The 27,907-nt window shown below is 47.4% G+C and overlaps 1 protein-coding gene across 2 annotated transcripts in view; it reads left to right on the top strand.

The window, feature by feature from the left end:
- Positions 1-26,033, top strand: part of LOC130453532 (ectonucleoside triphosphate diphosphohydrolase 4) — a 30,710-nt gene extending 4,677 nt beyond the window's left edge. The window contains exons 2-13 of one of the 2 annotated variants that reach the window (XM_056814356.1): positions 3,907-4,039; positions 6,884-7,081; positions 7,561-7,766; positions 12,156-12,306; positions 13,069-13,172; positions 16,229-16,288; positions 16,492-16,622; positions 17,676-17,842; positions 20,365-20,689; positions 21,115-21,200; positions 21,711-21,872; positions 22,834-26,033. In XM_056814356.1, the coding sequence (XP_056670334.1) occupies positions 4,032-4,039; positions 6,884-7,081; positions 7,561-7,766; positions 12,156-12,306; positions 13,069-13,172; positions 16,229-16,288; positions 16,492-16,622; positions 17,676-17,842; positions 20,365-20,689; positions 21,115-21,200; positions 21,711-21,872; positions 22,834-23,062 (1,827 nt within the window). In that variant the 5' untranslated portion in view covers positions 3,907-4,031 and the 3' untranslated portion in view covers positions 23,063-26,033. Of the gene's footprint in view, positions 1-3,906; positions 4,040-6,883; positions 7,082-7,560; positions 7,767-12,155; positions 12,307-13,068; positions 13,173-16,228; positions 16,289-16,491; positions 16,647-17,675; positions 17,843-20,364; positions 20,690-21,114; positions 21,201-21,710; positions 21,873-22,833 lie in introns of both variants that reach the window. The other variant, XM_056814353.1, reaches the window with a different exon arrangement.
- Positions 26,034-27,907: the final 1,874 nt, after the last annotated feature.

Here is a 27,907-nt window from a genome sequence, read left to right as displayed (position 1 = left end):
TGAGATAATATCTGAGATGTTATGATTTGCATTTCTCTAATCAGTAGAGATTTAGAGCATTCTTTCACATGACTTTGGACAAGTCTTTAAATCTCTTTGAACCTCAGGCTTGAATCCCTAAAGTGCCTCATGATTGTGAATTAGTAGGAAAAGGCATGACATTGGCAGTATTGTTTAATTGGTAAAAGAATGTCACCAGACAACCTTTATAAGGGCCAGAGAGATTCAAGTATACGAACTTGCAGCATAAACAAAGCAAAAAGAGCGGAAAAATCCAAAATTATAAGACAGAATTGTTCAGAAATTATTTCTTGGGGGGAGATGTGTGTTGGCCTGGACCTTGAAGGAAGTGGGGGATTGGGGCTGGCAGAAGAAAAGGAGGAGGCAGAGGGATGGTGGCATTTTAGATTCCAGAGAATGGTGTTTACAAACGAGAGAAGGACATGCACGGGAGGTGGCAAGGAATTTGGTCTCCTTACTAGCGGAGAAGGGTTTGGATACCAAGTGGATAAACTTGACTCTGCCTAATAAAGTGGATAAACTTGACTAAGCATTGGGGAGTCACTGTAGGTTCTCCAACTGGTGAATGGTGGGATGACGGCAGCATTTTAGGAAGATGCACTTAGCTGTGCTGATAGGAGATAGAGTGACCAGCAGCTAGGAAGCTCTTACTGTGACCTGGCACAAGATAATAATGTCCTGCACTTCTTTGGGGGCTGTAGAAATGGAGAATGTAAAGAGGAAGAAATGGCAATATTTGGTTAGTGATTGATTGTGAGGTTAGGAGAAGCGGAAAAACCACACCAAAATGGAACCCTCCTCTTTTGGGAGGTGGAGGAGTGGCCTACTTTCCTCATGGCATCTCATAGCAGAAGGTCCAAGAAGAGCTGGGTTTGGCTCTCCTGCCTTTGAAGTGAACTGGGCCTGTTTTTTGCATTTTACTCTGTATTGGTTCCCAGACAGAAGAGTGCTAAGGACTAGGCCATGGGGGTCTAGTGACTGGCCCAGGGTCACCCAGCTGGGAAGTGTCTGAGGTCACATTTGAACCCAGGACCTCCTGTCTCTAGGCCAACTCTCAATCCACTGAGTTACCCAGCTGCCCCCGGACCTGTTTTCTTAAGAGAAATGGGAGATGCAGGATTGACCTTGGGTATGGGTTAGTCCTGGAGCTGCCATACCTGGTTAAGAGTCACATGGATAGAAGAGACTGAGGAATTACAAGGCCACATGCTTTCTTCATAGGGATCTGACCCACCAGTGGTGGTTTTAGAGGTTTAGTCATTATGCCTGTGCTCTGCCTGTAGAGGCCACGGCACTATCCTACTAAACTCCCCGTCCAGCCTCAGCCTAGCTTTTCAGTCTCACTCTACATGGCACACTTTTCTACACACTATGGCCCAGCCAAATTGGCCTTCTCGAAGTTACTCCCCTACAGTCCTCCCATCTCTTTGCCTTGGGGGGAGTGACTCTCCCCAAGGACCACCTTCTCCAGGAAGCCACGATTCTCCACAGCTGCTCTCTTTCCCTCTAGTGAGGAGCGGAGCTGTAATCTGTATGGATTGAGGCATCCACTCATCTCTGTCAATCCCTAATCGAGGGATCACACTGCCATCACACTGTCACCCAATGCCTAGCACTCGGTATGTGCTTGATAATTGCTTGGGTTTGGCCTTACATAGATCGCCCCCATGAGCATGGATCGACCCTAGTCTGGACTGAGCACACATAGACAATCCAAAGTGGCCTTTGCTTTCTCCAAGGAGTGATTTAATGGTGACTTTTTTTTTAAACCCTTACCTTCCATCTTGGAGTCAATACCATGTATTGGTTCCAAAGCAGAAGAGCGATAAGGGCTAGGCAACAGGGGTGAAGTGACTTGCCAAGGGTAACAAAGCTAGGAAGTGTCAGATCAGATTTGAACCCAAGACCTCCCATCTTTGGGCCTGGCTCTCCATCCACTGAGCCACCCAGCTGCCCCCTAATTGTGACTTTCATCTGTGCTTCCTCCCAAGCATGTGTTTTGTGGTTGGTGCAGTACAGCTCTTGCCCAGTAATCTTGAGTTGCTGATTGAGGAGTGCCACCTGCCTTGTTTGTGGCAGGGCTGTTAGGAGCAGTGCTCTCTTTGTAGTATTTTTACAGATCGCCTTTCTCTGCCATGCCTGAAGGACATGTTGGGCATCAGGGACTGGCATTGACATCACTCAGTCACATGTGGTTGTCATCAGAAGCACTCTCAGGTGCGGTTAAATAAGATAATCAGCAAACATTTTCTCTGAGCTGAGAACTGCCCCTGGATCCTAGACATCAAGTTTCATGGTATATCTCAGTCATTTGCTTACTAGAATGCAAAATTACCAGTCAATGAGAATGTTTTTTATCTGTCATGAGAGCCTAAGACCAAAATAATGACCCTTAATTTTTTGTTCTGAATTCCTTTAAAGTAAATAGTCTTCCTCCCTAAACTCTCCCTTTAGTAACATAAGATATTTTTATGCTTTGAATGATATCCTTGTCCAACTTTCTAAAAAACTTCTAATAATAATAATAAAATGAACATTTACATGACACTTATATACCAGCTTCTGTGGTAAAGTCCATTACAATTATTATCTCATTTGATCACAATAACTCTGTGTTAAATTTATTGGTTTTATGGTTGGATCAAATATTAAATTGGTAGTCGCCAGGGATTTAATTTCTAAATCCCAAATGAATTACTAAAGTAAATAGAATTTATGGTAGTTTATTTTTACAATAGAGGGAAGATATTAAGGAAGAGAGAAAAGGGAGAGATAGAGAGAAAAAAAAAGCACCAGCTTCCTCTGAACCAGTTAGGAATTCTAAGGCACTAGTCAATGGTAAGGAGTCTCAAGTTGATGGGCCTTTCGTGGAGGTTCATACCTCCAGAAAGGGCAAGAAAGGAAGTCAGCCTTTTCACTCACCACAGTGACGGTCTAAGAGGAAAGCAGTCTGAGATCTCCTGCACAAACTCCTCAAGGGGTCTGGTTCCACAGCCAAGTGTCTTCACTCCAAGTCTGAGTGTTTGTCTTCCAGTCTCTCCTCAAGTGACTGTCTTCACTCCAACTCTGAGTGATTCTCTTCCACTCCAACTCCTAGTGCTCATGAAGATCTGTGTCTGTTTCCACTATTTAAAGACCTTTTTCTCTTGTGTCACCTCCCCTAAATTTTACATCAAAAAACAGCAGACCTCCTTTTCAGGCCTGCCCACTCTTTCACACAGGGGTCACAGACCTCCAACTCAATGTATGAAATGGGTGTTCATACCTTTTGTGGTTAGTTCACACCTTTTTGTAGTTAGTTCATACCTTTTTCATGGTTAAAATGGGTAGATCTACTTTAAGTACTGGTTTTACACTTTTGGGGATTAAAATCTAAAAATAGCAAGGGGATTATAATTTAATCTTCACAATAAAGGAAGAGCCAAGTACCTTCATTGTTACAATCAGGGAAGAGCTAGATCCAATCTTCACACCTGGGAGGTAGAGGCTATTATTATTCCCATTTTACAAATGAGGAAACTGAGGCAGTCAGTGGGTAAGTGATTTGCCCAGTGCCACACAGCCTCCAAGTGTGAGGCTGAGTCTTCCAACTCCAGACCCAGCCCTGTATGTACTGTGGGGCCCCCTTAATCATTTTCTGATTATCTGCCATCTTCACCAACGTTCTTTGGGCCAGGACACACTAAACTAGTGCCCAACAGCTTCCTTCTTCCAGTCCATCTCTGAAGGTTGCACCTCTGTTGGCCATACGATATAGTCAGCAGTGGGCTGCTCCAGACACAATCCCCTAGAGCTGGAGTGCATTTTCAGCAGTGGTAACCAGTACATGACAAGGAGTGTGTGTGGAAGATCACTTTAACTGCATCATCTCTCTCTCATTTCCAGGAACAGGGAGATTTTGGCTCTGCGGGTGCCCAACTGATTTTGAACCCGTGCATTGAAACAACTGAGACCGAGAACCGTGGTTTGCTTTCAACTACTGATCATCCTCGGTTCCAAAGTATCTCAGCATGGGGAGGTAAGTGGCACCAGGCCAGTAGAACCAAAGGCTTTGGCATCACCTCCATTGGAGCAGGTCACAAGTCTGTAGCCTGAGATACCCCAGCGATGGGTAAAGAGAGGCGTGAGATTGCATGGGAATGGTCCTGCCTTTTGCCTTGTCCCCCAAGGGTGTGACAGAACAGGAATGAGAAAGCCGTCCGGGCAGGCCATAAGTTCTGACGTCTCCAGCTGTCTGAAGTTTGGCCAAGAGGAGAGACCCCGAAAGAAAGAGAAGGGAAGAAAGAAGGGGATGGCTCCTGCGTGGCCCAAGCCCTTCCCTTCCTGCAGCCCCTCCTGGTGCTTTGAATTATAAAAGCATTGGCCTGAGGTCCTAGAAAGTTGTCAGAACCACTTTCCTAATTAGGAAGGGTGACTCATGTTGATATCTTCGTTACTCTTGTATCCTCTGCCCCTAAATTCCAGTTACTAAAGTCCTGTGAAGTGTGGTTCACACGTGCCTGCTGTATTGTCAGCCTAAAAATGAAAACCTTGAACCTGTTGGACAGCCAGCTCCAGTCCAGTCCAGTCCAGCTCCGGCGTGGCCTCCTCAGGTTTATTCTGACGCCACTGCATGCTAAGTCCTGTGTTTGGTGTTGAGGGTGCCGAGTCAAAATGAAGAATGGACTCGCGGCGCTACTGTTTGACTTGATAGTAGTTATACGGTTACCATGTGTCTAGAGGAGATACTTGTTGCCTCCAAGTCACTCTAAGGGTGGGGCTGATGGATTGACTCAGTCAGAGCCAGCTCCCTTCTTCCCCATAGTACCCCCCTCCCCCACTTTGGGGGGGAGAGCGTGCCCAGACTTTGGGGCAGTGGTCAATATCAGATGTTCTCCCTTCGTGTCCTTCCCAGAGCTACTTACAGCTGCCTGTAAGTATCAATTGATTCTCAAGTGATAATATTGAGGAAAACCCATTAGGGAGGGCTTGAATTGCTTGTCTTAGAGGAACACGCCTGGGACTCCCAGGAGGAGATGGAGCCGTGCTCTGAGGCCTGAGACCTATCTGGGAGAATGACGTTGGGCAGTGGATCCATTGAGCAGTGCTTTTAGGCAGTGCCCAGTAGTAATCACACCCCCATCTCTCTAATGGTGCTCCTCAGCACACCCCTTCGGAGAGAGTGCTGGGCCTAGACTTGGGAAGACCCAAGTTCAAATCTGGCCTTTAGGCACTAGCTGGGTGGCAACTGGGTGAGGGCCAGATGGCCTTACCTCTTCCTGTTTTCTCACCTATAAAATGGGACTAATGATAGCACCAGCCCAATGAGTTTGTTGTGAAAGCTCAAATGAGATATTTGTAAAGCATGTGGCCCCGTGCCCAGCACCCAAGTGGGTGCTTAATAAATTCTTATATCCTTCCTATATATGAGGTATGTATATGTAATAGGACACAGGTTCGTTATTGTACTGACAGTAATGGAGCTATCGGGATGTGGATGTTGATTTCTTAACTTTCAGGGATACTGGAAAATGGCTTTTTTAATTAAAAATGGCCTCCTTGCCTAAGTCAGTGTTCTCTCCTGAGCTAACTACTAACTAGAATTTATTCTATCTGTTCATTCGTGGTTTGGTCCTGAGTAATTATACTTTTTTCTTTGCCTCAACATCCTCATATAAGGATGGGACAGAAATGTTTAAATCGAAGGTTGTCTTAGTCTTTAAAAAAACAAATGGGAGCCCATGTGTGCAATAATATTCATGGCATCGTTTTTGTTGTCACCAAAAACTATAAACTAAGGGAAAAACCATCACTTGAGATAATTTAAGAAATTGTGATATTGAATATAATGAAATATTATTATGCTATGAGAAATGATAGATGATATGGATTCAGAGACTGGAGAAAATTTGTATAAACTGTGGCAGAGAAAGTGAGCAGAACCAAGGGAATAGTTTATACAATGACTACACCATTATGCAGGAAAAAGAACTTTGAACATCTTAAGGTCCCTTATGAAAGCCATCAGCCACCATGATTCCAGAGGGCCAGGAATGAGACATCCTCCCCACCTCCCGGCAGAGAGGGGATGGCTTAGAGATGTGGTCAGAATGTTGTCATGTCTTCCTTGATGACGCTTCCTTTATACAGGGGAGGAGTTTTGGGTTATTTGGATTCTTTGGGGAGGGCAGAGAGGGTGGTTAGTGAGAATGATGACAACAAAAGAAGACAAGAAATAAGAATGTCCCAGGTGGATTTTTTTAAATGCACAAAAGACAACAGAAGGATTTTCATAGAGAAGCATAGACAGTCAGGACAACTTTGAAACAAATGTGTTGAATCTATTACATTCTTTTAAAAATTAAAACTATGGGGGGCAGCTGGGTAGCTCAGTGGATTGAGAGCCAGGCCTAGAGACAGGAGGTCCTAGGTTCAAATCTGGTCTCAGACCCTGGGCAGTTGTGTGACCCTGGGCAAGTCACTTGACCCCCATTGCCTAGCCCTTACCACTCTTCTGCCTTGGAGCCAATACACAGTATTGACTCCAAGATGGAAGGTAAGGGTTTAAAAAAAAAATTAAAACTATGTGTGACAGAAATGAGCATTTTCAGAGACAGTCTTTTTGTTTCTTTTATGGGAATATTCTTGTTGGCTGGCATTTGTTAAATTTAGAATATCCTAAAACATCTGGTAAACATGATGTTGTCCTAGTGAAGTAGCTTTTAATACCAAGGGTATTACATTGAACAAAACGAATACTCCAGAAAATGCTTTTGCACAGACACATGGGTGGGGAAATAGAAGCAGCTTAGAAAGAAACCTCACTGGGTCCCTCTGGGTACTAGGAGAGACTGCTTTGAATTGTGCACTCTCTGAATTTCAGGATCAGCGTCTCCTGCCTGTTTCCTGCTTCCTGGCATTTTAGCATCTCTCCAGTGGGATGCCCTCGAATTCTGAACACCAATCTGCGCCAAATTGTTGTTGTTGGCATCCTGGCTGCCACTGTTTCTTTGCTGTATTTCTCTGTCATCATAATACGACATAAGTATGGGCGTTTGTCCCGGGATAAGAAGTTTCACAGGTAAGAGCCTTTATGGTGGGATATAAAGATCTCACTTCATGGCCGAAAAGGGCTTTGGGTTCAGGATACGACATGACTTGGATTCCTTACTAAGACAGCTTGGCCCAGGAAAGTAGGATGACCCCAAGCAGCTTATTATGCTATCTGCATCCCCTAGTTATGCCCAAGAGATCATTTAAACCAGACTTCAGTTGTGGCCCACAGCTGTGTTTTTTATTGAAGTTGACATTTTACTGAATTTGAAAGCAGGTTTCATCCTGTGGAACTTCAAGTGGTCAAGACCAATTTTTTTTTTTTTAGTAGTGACATGTCTGGTTTTCTGTTGACTCTTGAATTATTTGACTATGTAAGAATTTTGTAGTGATATTACTGCACAGCTTAGAAGTTCGTTGGGACTTTGCTATTTCTAGAACATTCTTTACGAGATTTAAGATACACCGTTTGAGATCCAAAGTATCGGGTGATTTTTCTCCTGCTAGGTATCTGGCCCGAGTGACTGACATTGAAGCTACTGACACCAACAACCCCCACATCAATTATGGCGTCGTCGTGGACTGTGGGAGCAGCGGATCCCGGATTTTTGTCTATTGCTGGCCTCGGCACAATGGCAATCCACACGATCTGTTAGATATCAGACAAATGAGGGACAAAAACCGAAAGCCAGTCGTCATGAAAATAAAACCAGGTATGTGGGTGGTAAACCGTCTCCTCTCGTCTTTTGGAAGGTCTTGGTCTTTCTTCATCTCCACTAATACCTCTCAGTGCCTCTGGTCCGGGCTTCTGTAATCTCATCCCAGCCGAGGGTTCTTGCTCACTGGTGTGAGCCTCGTCTTCCTCAAGCCCTTTTTTCATGAGACGTTTTTAAATTACTTTATGTGAGGTACCAGACACTTCTTCCCACTGTAACTTTCCAGACTTAGCCCCTGCTTCTCCTCTGCGTAACCCCGGCCTTCCGAAAGGCTAGCCTGTCTTTTAAACCTGCTCTTCATGCCTGCATTTCCCTTGGATTTGGGGGTCCTGCTGCTGCTTCTCTCTGGGGGCGGACAAGGCCATCTTGCCAGACCCGTCTCCAGCTTCCCTCTTTGCCAAGGGGCCCTTCTGACCTCCCAGCTTTGCAATGCCTGGACATTCCTAAGCAGTAACAGCCACAAGGACAACCTCTTGGGCCTCTCGCAGCTCTCATCGAGGGTCTGCTCGTCCCACCTTAGCTCAGGTTCTCAGCCTTCCTCTCATGTCTACCTCATTCCCAGCTGAATTAGAAGGTCACAGAGAACAAGGGCTCTGGCTTGTGCCGGCTTGTTTTCACACTGCCTCAGAACCTGGCACACAGGAGCTATCCAGTCACAGAGGATTTGGCTGTTTGTTATCCATCCCTCTATTGTTAAGGACAAACGGAAATTTCAAACACTTGAAAAAATCTGGTCTGATCCTAGGAAATGTAAGATTAAGATGAATGTCCAGTAACTCCCAAGTATTATATTTTGTAAGATTTATTAATAATCAGTCACTTGAAGTAGAAAGAAAATAAACTAAAAAAAATAGAAGTTCAAAAAATGTGTGTGGTTCTCTTGCCTGGCATAAAGCCAGCTTTCCCAGTCGTGATCAGGGGAAAGAGAACGAGAGGCGGGGCTACATCACAATATATCCTTCCTGTGTTAGCACGTAGGTAAACACATAAAAAGTCCTGGGAAGCAAAACTGGAATTATACAGAAGCATTGGTCATTTCCCAGGTTGCTTCTGTTTTCAGTACTTCAAGAGGTGTCTTCGTGTTCAGTTAGATGGTTAATGATATGATAGGGTCGGCCGTCGAGCCTAGGAGAGGGACCTGCATATTTCTGTTTTGCGAAAAAGTTGATCCTCTCCAAGCCGGATGGTCCATGAGAGTTAAAATGGGCTTCATCTACTGGATGGCGTAAAGTCATCATTTATTTTGTTTTGACTATAGGCTGGTTCTTGAAAGGGGAAAGCAATTTGATATTATCCTTCTGCGTCACAAACTTAAAACTGTCCAAGCAAGTTTAGCAGCCAGCATACTCCCTCCCCCACCCCCAATTTGCTATCTGCTATTGATTGCATAATAAGCTGGGCCCTGGACCTGTGATTTCATTACCCTAGGGAACTTCCATTGGAGAAAACTCCCTCCAGCAACCACTGTGTGCCAGGGCCCAAGGGTACAGACACAACCAAAGCCTGCCCTCAGTGTTTATAGTCTATCCGGTAGACAAAATGTCCCTATGTGGAGTAGACACAAAAGCAATAACAGATCGTTTTGTGCTGAGGCCCCAGCAGCAGGGCTTGTCTCAAGAAAGGTGACACAAAACTGAAGGAAGCCAGGGACCCTTCAGCGGAGAAGGAATGTTGTGTGGGAATGCGAAGAATGTATGATAAGGTTGAAAAGGTATGTTAAAAACCAGAATTTCTCCCCATTCCTCCCCCCTACTTTTAATTTCCTGGTATTGTGTTACAGTGTTCAAGGACTTCAGTTGAGGCAACAAATATTCTTTTCTTTAAAATTGTATTTATTTATTTAGAATATTTATCCATGGTTACATGATTTTACCCACCCCTCTTCCCTCCTGGAGCTGACAAGCAATTCCACTTGGCTGTATGTGACAAATATTCTTTACCCCATGTAACAGATGTGACCTGTGATGCTCAGTGCTTCTGGAGAAGGCCTGTCCAATGAGTCCAAGGTGGTAACAGACCTCCCCATTGCCTCCTGTTCCTGATGGAACATGGATTTCAAAGTTATTGTGTGTGTGTGTGTGAAAATCACAGTAACAGTCTGTGTATTAAAGAGAACAAGGCCTTTCCCTTATCTTGACTTTAAGAAAAAAACAGAAGAAATACTTAATACCTAAAATACTTAAATACTTGTACAAAATACCTAAAATACTTGTACAAAAATATTCATTCTTTGTGGTGGCAAAAAAATGGAAAATAAAGAGGTGCCTTTCGATTGGGGAATGGCTGAACACGTTGTGGAATCTGTTGGTGATGGAATACTATTGCATCCAAAGGAATAATGAACTGGAGGGATTCCATGTGAACTGAAACGACCTCCAGGAACTGATGCAGAGTGAAAGGAGCAGAACCAGGAGAACATTGTACACAGAGACGGATACACTGTGGTACAATTGAATGCAATAGACTTTTCTACTAGCAACAATGCAGTGATCTAGGACAATACTGGGGAACTTATGAGAAAGAACATTATCCACATCCAGAGAAAGAACTATGAGAGCAGAAACACAGAAGAAAAACATAAGATCGATCTCATGGTTGGATGGGGATATGATTGGGGTTTGGGCATTAAAAGATCACTATTGCAAATATGAATAATCTGGAAATGGGTTTTGAACAATGAAACATGTGTAACATAATGGAATTGCTTATCAGCCCCAGGAGGCAGAAGGGAAGAAGAGTGGGAAAAATCATGAATCATGTAACCATGGAAAATATTCTAATTGGGGGGAAAAAAAGAAAGAAAAGAAAAGGTTCCCCTGGCTTCTAAACATGTCTGAGTTTTCATCCCTTCTCCTCCTCTTTCTTCTCTTTTATTGCTCTTTGGTCCAGAGATCCAGATCTGCCTTAATTTTGCATCCTGGCTTGAATTAATCTTCAGATCTTTCATATCAGGATTCAAATGTTTTGAGAACCAAGTAGAATTTAATCGAATTGTCTTCACAAAGAATAGAGGAGGAGGAAATGTTAAAGCAGTAAAAACATTGGTAAAATGGCTGTGCCTTTAGATAGGCATCATTGTCAGGGTTTTTTTTTATTTTAATTTTTTATTTCAAACATTGTTCCTTGGTTACAAAAATCCTTTTCTTTTCCTCCCTCCCCTTGGCAGCTGTGGAAAATAGATTGGAAAGGGAGGGTGAGTGGAAATTGGTAGATTGATTAGAAGACTATTGCAATAATCCAGGCTAAAAGCAATGATAACTTATGTTAGTGGGGAGAAAGGGATGGATGGAAGAGATGTTGTTGAGTGAGAAATAACAAAGTTTGGCACCTGATGTGTTATATGAGACTCAGGGAGACACATGCACACACAAAGGCACTCAAGTTGGTGTATGGATCTCGGAATCCTACACATAGAGATTATAAGTGAGCCCGTGGGAGCTGGTGTGATCACTCCGTTAAGAGTGCAGAAAGAGCTTTGGGTTCCTTCCATAGTCAGGGTATGACAGAAATGAATGGTGAATCCAAAACAAGATCTCAAATGCCCTTCATCCAACTTGTGCTGAGAATCCATTCTACAAGATGCCCCTCAAGGGGACCTTCCAGCTTTGGTTAAAGACTTCAAGTATGGGGGAAGCCATGTGTTCCTAAGACGTCTTTTGTCTCGTTCCCTTTTGGAAGAGCTTAAGTTGTTGGGGAACTTTTTCCTAGAGGCATTTCACCTTCAGCAGTGTCCTGGAGCCCGAGCCTCCACCCAGAGCATCCTGATGCGGTTTGGGGGTTCTTGGCTCTGATGGCACCTGCTGCCCGTGGAGGTAGTGTGGTCTTCTGGATAAGACAGCAGCCTACAAGTGGAGGCTGTGCTTGCAGTGCCCGTTCTGGATAACTAGCTGTGACCACGGGCAAGTCACATAAGCCCTCCTTGCTCGTCTGTGCATGAGGGCATTGGGAACAATGATTTCTCAGATCCCTTCTGGTTTGGACACTGTGATTCGATTGTGGTTGTCCACCTCTTAGTGATCCCATTTGGAGTTTCCTTGGCAGAGATATAGGGGTGGCTTAACATTGTCTTCTCCAGCTCATTTTCTAGATGAGGAAACTGAGACCAGCAGGGTGATCTAACTTGTCCAGGGGCCTGTAGCTAGGAGGTGTCTGAGGCCCAATTTGAACTCCAGAGTAGGAGTCTTCCTGACTCCAGGCCTAATAATATCCACTGTGCCATTGAGCTGCCCACTGTGATTTTAAGTGACTCTTGTAAAGAAATGGATTTTTGCAAGCAGACTGTTAGGAGATAAGCCTGTCTACTGGAAAGCTTGCAGAATGGCCATACCAAAAGAGAAGATCCTCTCAGCTGGGATTTCCGCTGCTCACTGTTTCCTGTTTTTCCAGGCATATCAGAGTTTGCTACCTCACCAGAAAAAGTCAGCGATTATATTTCTCCACTTCTGAGTTTTGCTGCAGAACACGTGCCTCGGGCAAAACACAAAGAGACCCCTCTCTATATCCTCTGTACAGCTGGGATGAGAATCCTGCCAGAAAGGTAACGCTTGGTGTCAGAGTGTGTGCTGGGGGAGCAGAAGGGAGGGGAGGGGATCTAATTATGTCAGTAAAAATGTATTTTTTAAACATTCGTGGGAAATGCTTGCATTCTCATGTAGAAAAAGAGGGACGGAAGTTTAATAAGGGATGGGGGCAGAAAGTTTGTTTTGGTTAATGGAAAATGAAATTAAAAAAAAAATATGCCTCTTACCCTGTTTTGCTCTGGGAAATTTGGATACTGAACATCTGTCTGTCACTGTAGTACCATGAAGGTCTACCTAAAAATTCTAATCTCAAAGAGCATTCAATTGGATTATTTTTATCTATCAGTATTTACTTTTAGAACCTTTGGTCTAGATTGTTCTGTTCTGAATTTTAATTTAATAGAGAATCACCAGAACTGTTGAAAGTTCTGAATATATTTGTGTTGGCAGACTTGAGGGTGGTCTTGACAACCATCTCGAGGGGAAATGTTAGCCGTCTTCAGGTGTTTGAAGGGGGGGATGCATTGGAAGGGGTTTAGATTGGTTTTGTTGGGCCTCAGAACCGGCCCTAGGAGTCCCAGAGCAGCAATGTCAGAGTAAAGGACAAAGTTGGTAGCGACAGGAGCTGCCCTTCATCAGGTGGGCAGGGAACTCTTCCCTTGGGGCCTCGGATGAAGGCAGGGGCTGGCCTCAGTGGCCTTCCTGAGACATTGTGGGTGTCTGGTGTGGGCTGTGCCCTGAGCCTGACTCTTACCACATTTTCTGGGTTCTCTTTTCAGTCAGCAAAAAGCCATATTGGAAGATCTTCTGACGGACGTCCCACTACACTTTGACTTTCTGTTCTCCAGCTCTCACGCTGAGGTTATTTCAGGGAAGCAAGAAGGTCAGTGCTGGACTGCTTCATGATCTCTTTGTTCCTGTCTGAGCTCATTTACTGCTTCATTGTAGGCCCTGAATGTCGCCTGGGAGCCAGATTTACTTGGTGACTCTCAGTCATGGGAAATGTTTCATTTCTTTCCACACAGGAATCATTTAAGAAATAGATTTCAAGTTGATTTGAACAAAAGTATGAGCTGCAGCTTTCCAGACTAATGATGGACAATTATCCCAGGTTTTCTGGAGCCTCCCAGAATGGCAGCTTTTGAGGGAGAGGCTGGATCATTGGAACAGAAACAACCACTCTCAGCTTTTTGGAGAAATAGGAAAAATGTTATCTTAGAATGAAATGGAGTGGTGAACAGTGGGAATACGATATTTTATAGACCTCTTGACTGAACCCAGAGGGGATAGCAGATGGGTTGCTAGAAACTGAGGTTGAAGGGTTGGCTTGTGGCTGTCATAGATTATGTCTACAATTATAATTTGTTCTATTAATCCCTCTTAGTATGTCCCACATTGACATTTAGGCCCATCATTACTATATTTTCCTCTTAAGAACCAGAGTTCCCAAGTCCATGTTCCTGAATTGAACAAACACTAAAAAAACAGAATGTTCTTTTCCATGTAAAAAATTAGACTAGAAAAAGAATGATGGTAAAACTGCAGATCTCTATTTTGAACCTTTTGCTTTGAAGAAAACTTAATAGCTTTACTCCTTAATTTTTATAGCTGTCTTGCTTGTCAATATTTCCTTTGATCTTCCTTCTCTTCTCTTCTATGCCCTTTCTTAGTAACAAATCTAAAACAGAAGGGCAAGGGCTAGGCAAATGCAATTAGGTGACTTGCTTAGGGTCACACAACTAGGAAGCATCTGAGGCCAGATTTGAACCCAGGTCATCCCAACTCCAGGCCTATCCCTCTATCCATTGTGTGACCTTGTTGTCCCTTAAAGATTTTTGGGGGGTGGTGAATTAGTCATGCGCAACTCTTTGCAACTCCATTTGGGGTTTTCTTGGCAAAGATCTTGGAGTGGTTTGTCATTTCCTTCTCCAGCTCATTTTATAGATGAGGAAACTGAGGCATACAAGGTTAAATTACCTCTCTAGGTCCACTTAGCTAGTAAATGTCTGAATCAGGATTTGAACTCAGGTCCTCCTAACTCCAGGACTCACTATCCACTGTGCCACCTTGCCTGGGCCTTCTATGCATTTTTTTTTAAAGCTTCAGTGACCCTTTTTTTTCTTCTTTTAACAACACTGTGGCTAGTGCCTTCCCTCCTTTCCCCACTCATGTTACTTTTGAAGGGAAATATAATTTTTATCATAAAGAACTTCTTTTTCCAAATTCATATGTGAAGGAAAGAATGTGATTAAAAACAGGAGCCTCTTAATATTAAAAAAACACACAACTTAATTTTGGTTATTCTTAGTTCTCTTAATGTCATGCTACACCAATACTTCATGGTGGTGTGGAGGGAACCCTGCATTCACAAGGCTGGACAAGGTCCTGAGAGGTTGGGGTCAGGCCCAGGGACAGATGACAGCAGGAGCTGTTGGCCCCCGGCATGAGCCAGCCTGCATCTGAGGAGGAAGGGGGAAGCACACACTCCCCAAAGCCCCTGTCCTTCGAGTCCTGAGGTCATGGCACCCCATCAGGACTAAGCAGGCTTGCCTGAAATAGCTGAAATCCTCTCTTGAAGACTTGTGGGATAAGGGGGTTCTCAGGTATTTGATTACAGACTTCCAGGTCATTGCCACTCATCTGTCGATTAATCACAAACTACCACAGGGAGTGTTCGGTGCTATTTGCACATTTTGCTTTACTCTTCATTTGTTTAGGTCCTAACTCCTGACCAATAATAGATGACTGGTGTTAAATTTTAATTGTGGTTGGACTCTGAATATTTATATAGGTGGTCGCCAGGGATTTAACTTCTAAATCCCAAAATGAATTACTAAAGAAAATGGAATTTATGGTAGTTTATTTACAATAGAGGGAAGATATTAAGGAATGAGAGAGAGAGAGAGACACAACTCTGGCTTCCTCTAAGCCAAGTAGAAATTCTAAGGCCCTAATCAGGGAAAAAAGTCTCAAGATGATTATTACTATGTCAGCTTTTCACTCACTAAAGCAGTCCGAGGTCTCCTGCATGAGCTCCTCCAGGGTCGAGTTCTCTTCCAGTCTCTCCTCAAGTGTCTGTCCTCCAGTCCAACTCCGAGTCAGAGTTCTTCCTTCTAACTTGAATCTTGATTCGAATATCTTCTTCTGGCCTCTGATCCTCTTTTTAAAGACCTTTTTCTCTTGTGTCACCTCCCCTACATTTCACATCTACCAATCACAGCAGACACCCCTCTCCAGGACTGCCCACTCTTTAGTTCACACCTTCTTTGGTTAGATTATACCTTTTTGGGTTACTTAATACCTTTTTGTAGTTAAAATGGGCAGATCTACATAAAATATTGAGTTATCACCTTTTGGAGATTAAAATCTAAAAATAGATTGTGGATTACAATTTTATCTTCACAATAAAGGAAGAGCTAAGTATCTTCATTGTTATAATCAGGAGATAGCTAAATCCAATCTTCACACTGGAATTTGCATGAGGCTTTAAAACTTGCAAAATATTCTTACTTACATTACCTTGTTTGAGCACTACTGCTGGAGAGGCTACCAGTATCATTGTCCCCATTTTATGGATGAGGAAACTGAGGCTTGAAGAACTTAAGAAATTTGCCCATGGTCATACTCTAGTAAGTGTTGGAGGCAGGTGTCCTTGGTCCCGAGGCCAGCAGTATCCCTTGTGCTGTGGAACTGCTCTAGCTTTTTTGGCCTCTTCCTGGGGGCCACCCAGATAACTCATAGATAACATACATCAGTAACTATTTGATCCATTAACAAAATCGAGTTTTCATCCTGAAGTGCTTCTAAGATGATTATTCGTTCACATTAAGACAGGATAAAACATCAGCACTGCAAATAGAACCTGACCTTGATTTACATTTGGACATCAGATTTAAAATTTGGTCATTGTCTTTTTCTTGCTCTTTGAAATGTCCCTAGGCGTCTACGCTTGGATTGGCATCAACTTTGTGCTTGGGCGGTTTGAGCATATCGAAGATGGTAAGTGTGGTCGCGAAAACCCAAATCATAGGGCTGCTTGGGTGGAAATGAGAATGGTTTCTATTGAGTAAAAAGCTTTTTAAAAATTGGGAGTTGGTCCAAATCCACTCTGAATTAATCATGACTACAAAATGGGTCTCTTGAGAAGATCCCACCTCCAGGGGATAGTGTGTCCCCAGGAAGGTCTCCTGCATGTTTTCCAGATGACGAGGCAGTGGTGGAGGTGAACATTCCTGGTGCTGAAAGCCAAGCAGCCATTGTCCGCAAAAGGACAGCAGGCATTCTGGACATGGGCGGAGTGTCTACCCAGATAGCGTATGAAGTCCCCCAAAGTGTAAGCTTTGCCTCCTCACAGCAGGTTATTATCTGTACACATTTCCTTCTTTTTGGTTTGCTTTTTCATTTCATGTGTCTCCGTCCACTTTTGTTTTCTGAGTCTTAAAGCATCGTTCCTGGCATGATTGGGAGCGCGTGGCACAGCTCGGCTAAGTTGGGGGCTTTGGGTCAGTGAGGGAAGTGCTGTTTTGTTAACATTTGTTAAAGTCTTTGTTTGTCAAAAAGTACTTGGTTTGGATATTTTGTTGTCGTAGCCTTCGAATAATTTTATTCAACGGGTACTTAAAGCTTTTTTCTTAAACGCCACAATAAAACAAGTCATGACGAATTTAATCCAATAACAGGAATAGGAAAAGATTTGTATTCGTTGTGCCGTAGACAACTTCTTGCTTCTCAGAAGAGGCTTAGGGTGTCCGTCAGGGCTCGAGAAGGTCTTAATGTTTGGTTTGCAGCCGCTTTCCACTCTGTTCCCATCTCTTGTGGCTCTCTGGGTCGCTGCTGGCTGCTTTCCCATCGAGCAGCAAAATAGCAGGGGGCTGAGCCCTGGCCAGGCAGGAGGAAACCTGCTTCTGTTTTCAGATGGGGACTGAAGAGCTGCCCAGTGTGGCAGCTGAACGTGTCTGACTATAAATGAGGAGGATAACATAGACGGTCTTTTCTTAGTGTTTAACCCGTCATACGTTTGAGCTTCTGAGTGAAAAATGCCAGAGAAATCCAGGTGGCATCGGGCGGCCCTTCCCTCCGTCCCTAGCCGAGCCTTCCTTGTTTTGAGACTGCAGATTTCTGAATGTGCGTGTGTACACGCGTGTGCCCACGGACCAGGCCACCGACTGTCCCAGCAGCGTTGGGCTGCGGTTCCCCAGATCCTGCTTCGTCCGTTGGATGCGGGGGGCTGCAATGTCGCCCCGGGAAGGCAGAAAGCCCAGGAGCCATTTGTTCTGACGGAGAGGCCTCTAGAGCCAGCCAACAACAAGACAAAGCGCTCTGGGCTGTTCGCTTGGCTTCGGCGGTGCCGTGGGGGTAAGACTTTCTCTAATCCTTGTGCTTCCAGGAAGAAGTGGCCAAAAATTTACTTGCTGAATTCAACCTGGGCTGTGACGTCCATCGGACTGAGCACGTGTACAGAGTGTATGTGGCCACGTTCCTTGGCTTTGGTGGCAATGCAGCTCGGCAGAGATATGAAGACAGTCTATTTACCCACACCATGCAGAAGAACAGGTATGAGACCCCGGGCTCAGCAGTCACGTCAGACCCACGAACCCGGCCCTTTGGTCATTAAGAAATAGCAGCAGGGCTGCTCAGGGAATTAGGAGCCAGACCTAGAAACGGGAGGTCCTGGATTCAAATCCGGCCTCAGACACTTCCTACCTGTGTGGCCCTGGGCAAGTCACTTAACCCCCATTGCCTGGCCCTTACTGCTCTTTTGCCTTGGAACTAGCACAGAGTGTTGATTCTAAGAGGGAAGTTTAAGGATTTAAAAAATAAAATACCCGGCCAAAGAGGAAGCCTCACTGAACAGAATGGAGCACTGTGATCTCATTTCTAGGGACGCGCCATCCACCTGCATCCTTTCTTGTGGGCACGCTGAGAGCCTGAAGTAGTCCCCAGGATGAGGTTCTACTGAACTGTTTGTCTCCTGGTTGTCCGTGTGCTCCAGGCTCGGTCTGCCTCCCCCCCCCCGGCCCCTCCCCCCCCCCGTATGGATCTGTAAGCCCAGAGCAGATGGGTGACTGCGCCCGCCCTGTAGGCACTGGTCCCTCGGGCACCCCAGAGTAGCACCCTCATGGATCCCCAGCTGTTCTCTGCCACGAACACGCTTTAGCCTCATTCTCTGGGAAAGCTCCATCGGAGCACGGAGGCGGCATTTGGTTCCGAGGCGGTGCCAGCTGGGCTGAAGGAGCTTCAAGGAAGGGTCTGAGGTCTTCCCTCTGCTTTCTCAGGGCCAGCCCAGCTAAGGCTGTTGGGGGCCTGGCCGTGAGGCAGCGAGCTCTTCGCCACCCTCAGCCACGTCGTGGGCCGCCCCCTTCTGAGCCCGTGCTGGTTCTGCGCCGGGATGGTAAAAAGGACAATTTCTATAAACGCTATAGCATCTGCCCCAACTTTGGCATTCTAAACCAGGTGGAATCCTGGCCAAAGAGCTGTCCGCCCTGCCCTTACCACTGACTAGAGGCCAAGAGGGGAGGGAGCTTGACCCGGTTCTGACTCTATTATCTTGGTAAGATCAGTCCAGTTTGGCGATCAGAGCCCTCATCTGCTAGACTTGAACACGAGCCCTTTAAAGACGCCTCTTTTGCCTTTGAAGTGTGCTTGGTCTCTGTTCTGTGTCTTCTGAAGCAAACTGGGGGATCCAGGAGGCCTCTTTAGCGTCCTCGGTTTCTCCCGTGTGTGCCTGAGGTGAACGTGAGCCCTCCCAGGCGTGTGGCAGCCGGGTTTGGTTTCCTCATTATTGACCAGCAGGCAAGTTGGCTGGGGAAGTTGTAACGAGGGGCTTCTGGAAGCCCCTCAGCGACAGGGACTTTTTCCGAGTGTTTGGTGAGAGCTGAGCCCCTCGGTGCCCCCTGGCCTCCTTTTTGTAGATGTGACCCAGTGTAGACGCTCCAGCTGAGGTCCTCCGTGCCCCCAAGTGATGGGAGGTGGCCCCAGGGTGCCATTCGTGATAGAGGGGTCCTTCCCTTTTTCTTATCACCCCTTCTTCCAGCATCATTCTTAAATGCTCCAGGCGGTATGATAGAATCAGTGTTAGACTTGGAGTCAGGAAAACCCGAGTTCAAATCCCACTCAAACACTTTTGACAGTAAACATGTATGAAGCACCTACGACATGCCAAGCACTGAGAAGAGGCAAAAGACAGTTTCTGCCGTCTAGCTTTGTGATCCTGGGAAAGTTACTTTACCTCTGAGTTTCCTCATCTGTAAATGGAGCATCAAGTGAGAGAGCCGACACGTAAAGCGCTTTCTGACCTGTTTACATGCCAGCTGTCCGGCTCTAAGAGGGTCACTCAGTAAGATTTTTGTAAACTTGATGTGCTTCCCCTCCCTCACTGTTATGAGGTGGTGACGCTCAGAATCTCCCACCGTCCTCCGTAAGATTTCACAAATGAGTTTATACTCATAACCGGGGTTGCCAGCAGCTGCCTTATCTGTCTCTTGGGCGAAGAGATCCAGTATCTTCTGGCTGAGGCCCGTGGCAGGCCAGAGGGAGATGCAGGAGAGGGCGGGAATGGTGGCAGAGCGAGGTTCTAGGAGATTTGGGAGGGAGACGGCTGGGGTCCGTGGCCCCAGGGGCCGGGCTGAGCAGGCCAAGAAGTGGAGCCCCCTCTTCCTCGGAGCCTGAAGGGGGAAGGAGGAGAAGATGCCTTTTCTTTTCCCCTTAAGTGGGATCTTTTCTGGATCTCCAGTTTGTCCTTGACGACACAGGTGTCCGAACCGTGTTAGTTGGACAGAGCTTGAAGTCTCGCAGAGATTTGATTGCTTGGCTATAGACCAGATGCTGCTGCTCCAGAAGGCGGTTTTCGCATCAGCTGGGGGGAGGGAAGCGCTGGGCTCTTGGATGGGAAGCGAGCACCCCTCTTTACTCGCTGGGGAGTGCCTGGCCCGTAGCCACTATGAAGACATGCTTTTTTATTCATCTATTCCAGAATCATTTCTGGGACAGCTTGTAAAAGCAGCGCTGCGTCCATGTGAGTTTTCGTTCTTGGTCACAATTGTGCAGATTTCATCGTGCCGTGTTCCCTGTTACAGGCTCCTGAGTAAGCAGACGGGTCTCACTTCTGACACTCCATATCTGGACCCTTGCCTACCCTTAGACATTCAGGACGAAATTCAGCAGAATGGGCAAACCATGTACCTGCGCGGAACTGGAGACTTCACGCTGTGCCGGAAGACTCTCCAGCCTTTCATGAACAAGACAAACGAGACTCAGACTTCCCTCAATGGGGTCTATCAGCCTCCGGTTCATTTCCAGAACAGCGAATTCTATGGCTTTTCGGAATTCTACTATTGCACTGAGGACGTGTTAAGAATGGGGGGAGATTACAATGCTGCTAAGTTTATTAAAGCTGCCAAGGTAATGGATTTCAGAAGGGGCATGTTGTCTGGATTGGGGGGATGGCAGCCAGCTGGCACTGGGCTCCTGCTGCTGCCGCCTAGGTCTGTGGAGGTCAGCCAGGAGAGCAGGGGCAGAACAGCAGCTCAGTGGGCATTCCTGCCATTGAAAACGCCACCTGCGGTGCCCAGGAAGCCTGGGGGGAGACCTGGCAGAGGACGGGGGAGGGTGTGCTCCTGGGGTGACCTGAGAGAGTCAGAAACCAGCTGGAAGAGATGGCTCTTGAACATGCGGAGCAGTCAAGAGAACGTGGACTGGGTCTGCTGATTTAAGTGCCTGCCCTGCGTGCACAGCGAGGCCTCGGCTGCAGGGCCCAGAGCGGAGGCCTGGTCTAGCTTTGGCAGCCAGGTGTCAGTAATGGAGTCTTTCTTATGGCTTTCCTTTAGGATTATTGTGCAACCAGGTGGTCCATCTTGCGGGAACGCTTTGACCAAGGACTCTATGCCTCTCATGCCGACCTGCACAGGCTGAAGTGAGTCGAGGAAAGAGGAAGAAAAGGTGGGATGGGGTGGAGAAAAGCCCAAGCATAGACATGGGAAGGCTTTTTGGTGGAGCTTCCCTTCGGGGGACCTGCTTGGAATGAGGGCTGCCCATCCCGGCAGGGCCTGGCAGGGCCATGAGCAAGGCCCTGCTTCTAGGGGCATTCTCCAGGCGGCTGGATGCCCCTCAGCGGGGCTGCTTCCATAGCCGGCCTCCACCGACACGGTCCAGGCGCAAAGTCTGTGACGAGTTGTGCACTAACCTGGGGAGTATCTACACCTTCTGGGCAGATATAACCTGTGGACTCTCCAGATTACAACCATCCCTTAGGATAGTTTTGGGTTTCATGGTTTAGAAGCAGCCCCTTGAGGCCCGGCCAGAGGGCAGGCCCCGTAGAGCAGGCCCCCAGGCTTCTCCCTAGTTGTTTCTTTTTTTTCCTTGATAGTTGTTTCTTGTTGCTGAGAAACCCAACTTAATTTTTGTTTCCTCCTCTGACTTGTAGATATCAGTGCTTTAAATCTGCCTGGATGTATGAGGTGTTTCACAGGGGCTTCTCATTTCCAGTGAATTATAGCAATTTAAAGACGGCCCTGCAGGTCTATGACAAGGAAGTGCAGTGGACTCTGGGAGCCATCCTGTACAGAACCCGGTTCCTACCTTTGAGGTATGGAGGCTCCTTGGAACACGGGAGGGCTGGGCTTGACGGTGGGGCGCATGAGAGCCCATGCTGGCCTGTGGCTGGCTCTGGGCAGGGTTCAGCAATGATGGGCCTTTGATAGGGGCCTCCTGCTCTCCTGTCTGGGCACTTCGGACCCCTGCTTTGTTCCCCTTTTGTCCTCGAGGCCTCACCTGCTGGCTGGGGTTGGCTGATGAGCCACAGTCTCTGGCGTGGGGTCAGTAGGCTATTGCAGTGCCTGCCTCCAGGCCCCATGGAGTGAATTCAGGCAGACCAGTTGGATGGGCAACGCCAGGTTTCCTTGTTTTGGTTGGCTCAGACCTCCAAGATCACCATCCTTTGGGGGACGCAGGATCTCTCCCCCGGCTCCCTTCCTCCCCTGCCTTCCCTGGGCTCTGGGCCTGCTCACCTTCACTCCTTCTGCCTGACCCCCTCAGTGTCAGATGGGCCGCAGGGCTTGAGGAAGCCGGGCTGCCGTTGTCCCTCAGGGTGGCCCGAGGGAGCGCTGGGACTCCTGTGGTCGTGGCCTTCACTCCTCACAGCTGAGAGCTGATGACGGGGAAACGGGCCCAGCTGCTGCCTCTGACACGGCCTGCAAAGACGGGGGAGGCGTCTGCTCTGAGTCAAGTACTGTTCTGGGTGCTAGGCCCTCCTGGCTCCCACATCCCAGGGGAGGAAGCCTGCTCTTCCTTAAGGCTGCTTTTGATCCCAGCTAAGTGGTAGATGCCGTTCCTGCTGACCCCGGACATTGCCGGCTTCTGAGGATGAATTAAATCTTTCTGCTCTCCTCCTCCCTTCAGAGAGTGTTTCTTCATCTACTACTTCACTGCGGCTCCAGTGATGGTCACTGAGCTTTAAGATTTCCACAGAATGAGTTAGTCAAGTGCACGAGCCCCAATTTGGCCTCCTGACATTGATGATTATTCCTGTTTTCTCTCCACTTGGGCAGAGACATTCAGCAGGAGAACTTCCGGGCCAGCCACGCTCACTGGCGAGGCGTCTCCTTCGTCTACAACCACTACCTGTTCTCTGCCTGCTTCCTGGTCGTGCTCTTATCCATCCTGCTGTATTTGCTGCGCCTGCGGCGAATTCACCGGCGGGTGCTGTGGGGCAGCTCTGCGGCCTCCCTCTGGATGGAGGAAGGCCTTCCACCCCAGAAGATGGCCGGAGCCTTGTGAGCCGGGGCCGCGGCGCCCCAGGACACTAGGAAAGAAAAAGCCATTTTTGCCTCAGGGGTTCTTCTCATTTCTCCCCCTTATTTTCCTCCCCATTCGGTCCCTTAAAATAACAACAAAACCATTTTTGAAAAGCCTGCTTTCCCAGCAGTACGGTGAGGCCACTTATTTTTGGAAACTGCTTAGGGAGGGGAAATACTCTTAGTTTGAATGAACACTGGGGCCAGCAGTTGTTGAGGTTTTCATTTTTAAACAGTTGTTAAAGTGAACACATTTCCCCATCTGGGGCAAGGGGAGGACCATGAGGAGCACCCAGGGACGCAGAGGATTCTGTCTGCTGCCCCCAAGGGGAGGCTCTGTGCTGAGACAAAAAGCCTATCGGCCAAGGTTCGGTTCTGCTTCCTTCTTAGCCTAGATTAGGGAAGTGGCTGTTGGATTTGTATTTATTTTTATTTTTCAGGCCTGCTGCTCTAAGGTCTCATGGAAGAGAGTTTAAAGTCCTGAACCGCCCAAACAGACCAGACCAGGGTAGGGTTGACACTTCCCAAATGGGGAGGAAGAGACCCGTAACATGTGAAGTGTGGGTTGGCCTGCGCGTGCGTGTGTACAACATGGGGGCGGATTTGAGGGAGGCTGAGGAAGGCTCTTTCTTAAAACGAAGACAGACTTCAAGAATGAGCTCGCTTCATTCGCCTTGAGAAACCCCCCTTGAGTGAGACGTCCTTGTCCTGCCTCCCCTTTGTCTCCCCATCCCGTCTTTTGTCTCCTGGCTAGCCTTTCCGGGCCCGGCACGGTCTGGAGTGAGGCGTTAAGAACGCCTGCATTTGCTCGTCTGGGTTCTTGATTGAAAGGGGCGCCCACGAGCTTTCCTTTGTAGGTGGGAAACATCAGCGGGTGGGGACTCGCCTCTCGGTGATGAAGAGGCTGCCACAGCAGGGCTCTCGTGGATGCAGGCGGAGGAGAGTGCAGGCTTTGGGCCACGTTCAGACGCTTGAATATCCGAAAAAAACAGTGTCTATTCAGGAAAACCTAGTCAGAACCCAGGTGGGGGGCGGCCCCCGCCCTCCAAAGTCCTGGTTGGACAGGCTTGGGGTGTTTGAGACTCGTTGCTGCCTCCTTTTGGGGCTCTTCGCTCGGCTGGCCCTCGCTTCTCCCCGCCATGATTTTAAAGGGGGATGCAAGGTGGAATTGGCCAGCGGGGCCGGTTACCCAACCGTTTGAGAACCGTTTGGCTGTGAGTCGGCTTTCCTTAAATACTCTGATAATATAAATGCACCGTCTGAGGAAGCGGTGCAGAGGGCAAAGTCTGTGAATTCTCTAAAGACGGAAGTCCCCAAATGCAGAAGTTGGTAGGGTGTTCTCTCCCCTCCCCCAAGTCAGAGGGTTGGAGAGAGCCTGCGGTGACTAGGCCGCGGCACTTTAGCGAGGGGCTTTGGAACTTGGAGCCCCGGACAGCAGTCTCTGTGGGGGGGGGGCATGGGGTGAGCGGGCCGGCTCGGAGGAGGTGCTCCCCAGACTGGAGCTGAGGCCAGGCATCCGCTCGCGCCAGCGAAGACACTAAAGGAGCCTGGGTCCGGGCTGTAGCCGAGTGCCTGCTTCCCTGCCATCCCCTGGGGCCTGCCCTGAGCTAGGTCTTCCCGGTGTCGGTTCCTAAACCCTGCTTGGGTAGGCTTCAGCCGGGCCTGCCTTTTATCGGGAGGCTGTTTCCCACAGATCCGTCTCATGGTGGGAACTGCTCCGGGCCCTCCCCCTTCAGAGCGCCCGAGAGGCCAGGCTGGGGCTTCACCAGAAAGCAAGTAGCCAAATGGACGAGTCGGTGATTGGCAATCGTGTCAACCATTCTCGGGCCAAGTAGGAAGCATGAGGACGTCCCCTTTGTGCCGAGCGCCGTCTTCCCCACGGGGCGAGCCGGCCAGTGCTGATCGGCGTGCCGCTGTGTGGGGTCATTGGCTGCGGACCGCCTCGAGTCCCTGCTCCGCAGAGCTCAGATACGCTGTCACTTGGGGAGTCGTTTTCTGGCGGAAATTTGCACCAACATTTACTCCCAGAAACCTTCAGGCCACAGTACTGGGCAGAGAGAGGCCGAGCCTTGAGGCCCTGTTTTAGACCCTAAAAGGCAGATCAAGCTGCGTAGGTGGGTGGTTGGCGGGCCTGCAACGCCTCAAAGAACTAGGCCGTTGTGGAGACGCCTCGGGGAAGGCAGCTTTTTCTCCCCATGCAAGCTCTCGGATACTCTGAAATCTGTCCGTGCACCCGGGTTAAGAGCCAGAGTGACCGGAGAAGCGGATGCCTTAAAAAGGGAGACGGGGTCCTGGGTGCGAATGTGGCCTCGCCCTTCTTAGCAGTGTGACCTGGCCGGTCAGGGCCTGGGTTAGGAACTGTGAAGCGTTGTACAATTGGCTTAGCGTGGACACGGAAACGTGCCCACAGTTTAAAAGTGATGAGATGGCATTTCCCTGTGACCTGTGGCTGTTGTCTATTTACATTTCACAATCAAGCCCCATGAAGTAAATGTAGCTTACAAGCAGTATCTCTTAGAAGGTTAAGCCACCGAAATAGGGTTCGAAAGCATCCCAACCCCCCTCCCCGTCTATGGCTTCACGTGATATTTAAGGCCTTGAAGGTCCGTTTGGGTTTGGCCATTTCTGCCCGTGGCTCGGGACAATCCGCCATTCCTACCCTGCTTTACAAGCGATGGGAGCAGTGCAGGAGAATTGGGCACCTGTTGCTGAAATGATGGAGTTTTACTGTTAGGAATTGCAGAAAAGATGGGGATGTGTTTAAATTAAACTTGTTCTTTATCAAATGGATGTTTCCTTTCAGAGTCGCTGATTCTTGTTTTGGGAAGCTCTGGGGTGGGATCTCGGCCCAGGCCCCGGAGCCTTTCCTTGTCCCTGCTGCAGCAGCCCCCGTTGGCACACCTAGCGGACACTGACGGGTGCTGAGAATCAATAAAGTAGAAATTCATGACGTTGCTTGGAGTCTTGGTGTGGTCTGGAGAGACGTTGCTCGGTCGTTTGAGTGTCACCAAAACGAATCGTTTTCCCTGGCAGTTGATCCCCACATTTCCCGGTTAGCTAGATCTGCGATTCCATGCCTGTCTGTACCTGGCTTGGGAAGGGACACACCCACTACAAGCTCATTGAGTTCTGGCGGGGTCTTAGATCCTCTCCAGCCGGGGGATCGCGGGCTCATTGTAAGGGCTGGACTAAGCATAGGAGTGAGGTTGCCAGAAATGACCACGGTCAGAATGACTTTGTGGCAATTCGGTTATAAAATAGAGGGAAAGAGTGAAGGTATGGAAATGAGAGAGTAGATACTTACTCTGACCTGGTCCAAACCAGGCAGGGCTTCAGAGGCCCCAGCAAAGGGGCCCAGAGGTAAATTTAACAAGCGTTCTAGCCACGAGGCCTCCTCCAAGACAAGGAGCCTCTCAGGAGACCAGGACCTCCAGAAACCCCAGGAAAGGGAGTCGGCCTTTCTCACTCACCCACTTGGTAGCCCTAAGGGGAAACAAGAGCCGTCCAAGGTCCCAAAGCTGGAACTCTCCAAGCTGAAAGAGCTGGTCACAGGAAGTGCCTGCCACTCTTAAAGACCCTTCTGTCACTTCCTGTGCCTTCCTTCCACTTTATGTGGACAATTGCAGCCCTAGCTTGGCTTAGGACTGGCTTTTGATTCATCACTCACCATAGCACACGAGGTCACAGACGGGAGATGCTTAAGGGTAAGTGGCGTGAATATGCTTCTGGTGATTCAAAATGGGCAGGGGAGACGTAATCCCACCTTCACATCATCAAGGAGAAATCCCACAGCCTGCTATTCTGCTCTAGACTCCAGGGATAGCCCCACAGGCACATGCAGAGTCATTTGGAAGGATGGCAACTCAAGATCCACATTGGAACCCCAATGTTGAACCAGATCACACAAAACTAAACCAGGCCAGAGAAGCATTATGGACAGCCATGAGAGCTTGCTCTGATAGACCTGAAAAATGGTCAAAATTTGAAAAAACCCGACAACATATTGATGAAACACCCTCCCAGTTTATGGACAGACTTATTGACGTGGGGAATACATATATGGACCTCGATTTATCCAGAGAAAGAGACATTAGACAAATACGTAGACAATTTGTTAGGAATTGTTGTTCAGTGGTAAAAGACTACTTTAGAACTAGCTGTCCTAATTGGGACTCTATGGACCTCGATGAACTAAGGAGAGTAGCAGCCTATGTTTATAAAGGTCGTGTAAAAAGACCTGAGGAAGACGATACATCAACTGAAGATTTAAAGAAAGAAACTGAAATGTTAAAGAGACAATTGAAAAATAAGGGAGAGACTATAGCCCCTTTGCGGGAATTCACAAATAAATCAATAACTTGCCACTTCTGTGAGAAGAAGGGCCACAAAATGACAGAATGTAGAACCTTTCTTAAGATGATTGGAAGGAATACACAGTTTAATAATAGCTTTAGAAATAATAACTATAGAAATGATGATAATGGTCATAGAAACCAGAATTTTAGAAATTATAACAATTATGGAAATAACTATAATGAATATAGAAATAAGAACTTTAAAAACCAAAATTATAGAAATAGGAATTGGGAAAATAATGACAATGCTCCAAATGAAGAAAATGATAATACTCAACAACAAAATATAAGAAATGGAGCTCGTCCAAAACATACTCGAGGTGCTAATGACCCTCAGAGAGAGGTGCCCTTCAGGAGGGTGCCCAAGGAACTTCCCAAATATAAAGAAGATGATTCTTCTTAGATTGTATTGATTTTATTGATATTAATTAACCTTTTTCAGTTTTGTCTCTACTCCAAATAGTAGGAGAGGA

This window comes from Monodelphis domestica, chromosome 1 (genome assembly GCF_027887165.1).
Source record: "Monodelphis domestica isolate mMonDom1 chromosome 1, mMonDom1.pri, whole genome shotgun sequence".
NCBI lineage: Eukaryota > Metazoa > Chordata > Mammalia > Didelphimorphia > Didelphidae > Monodelphis > Monodelphis domestica.
Note: the sequence above shows the minus strand (reverse complement) of the source record. Positions and strands in the feature narration are given on the sequence as shown.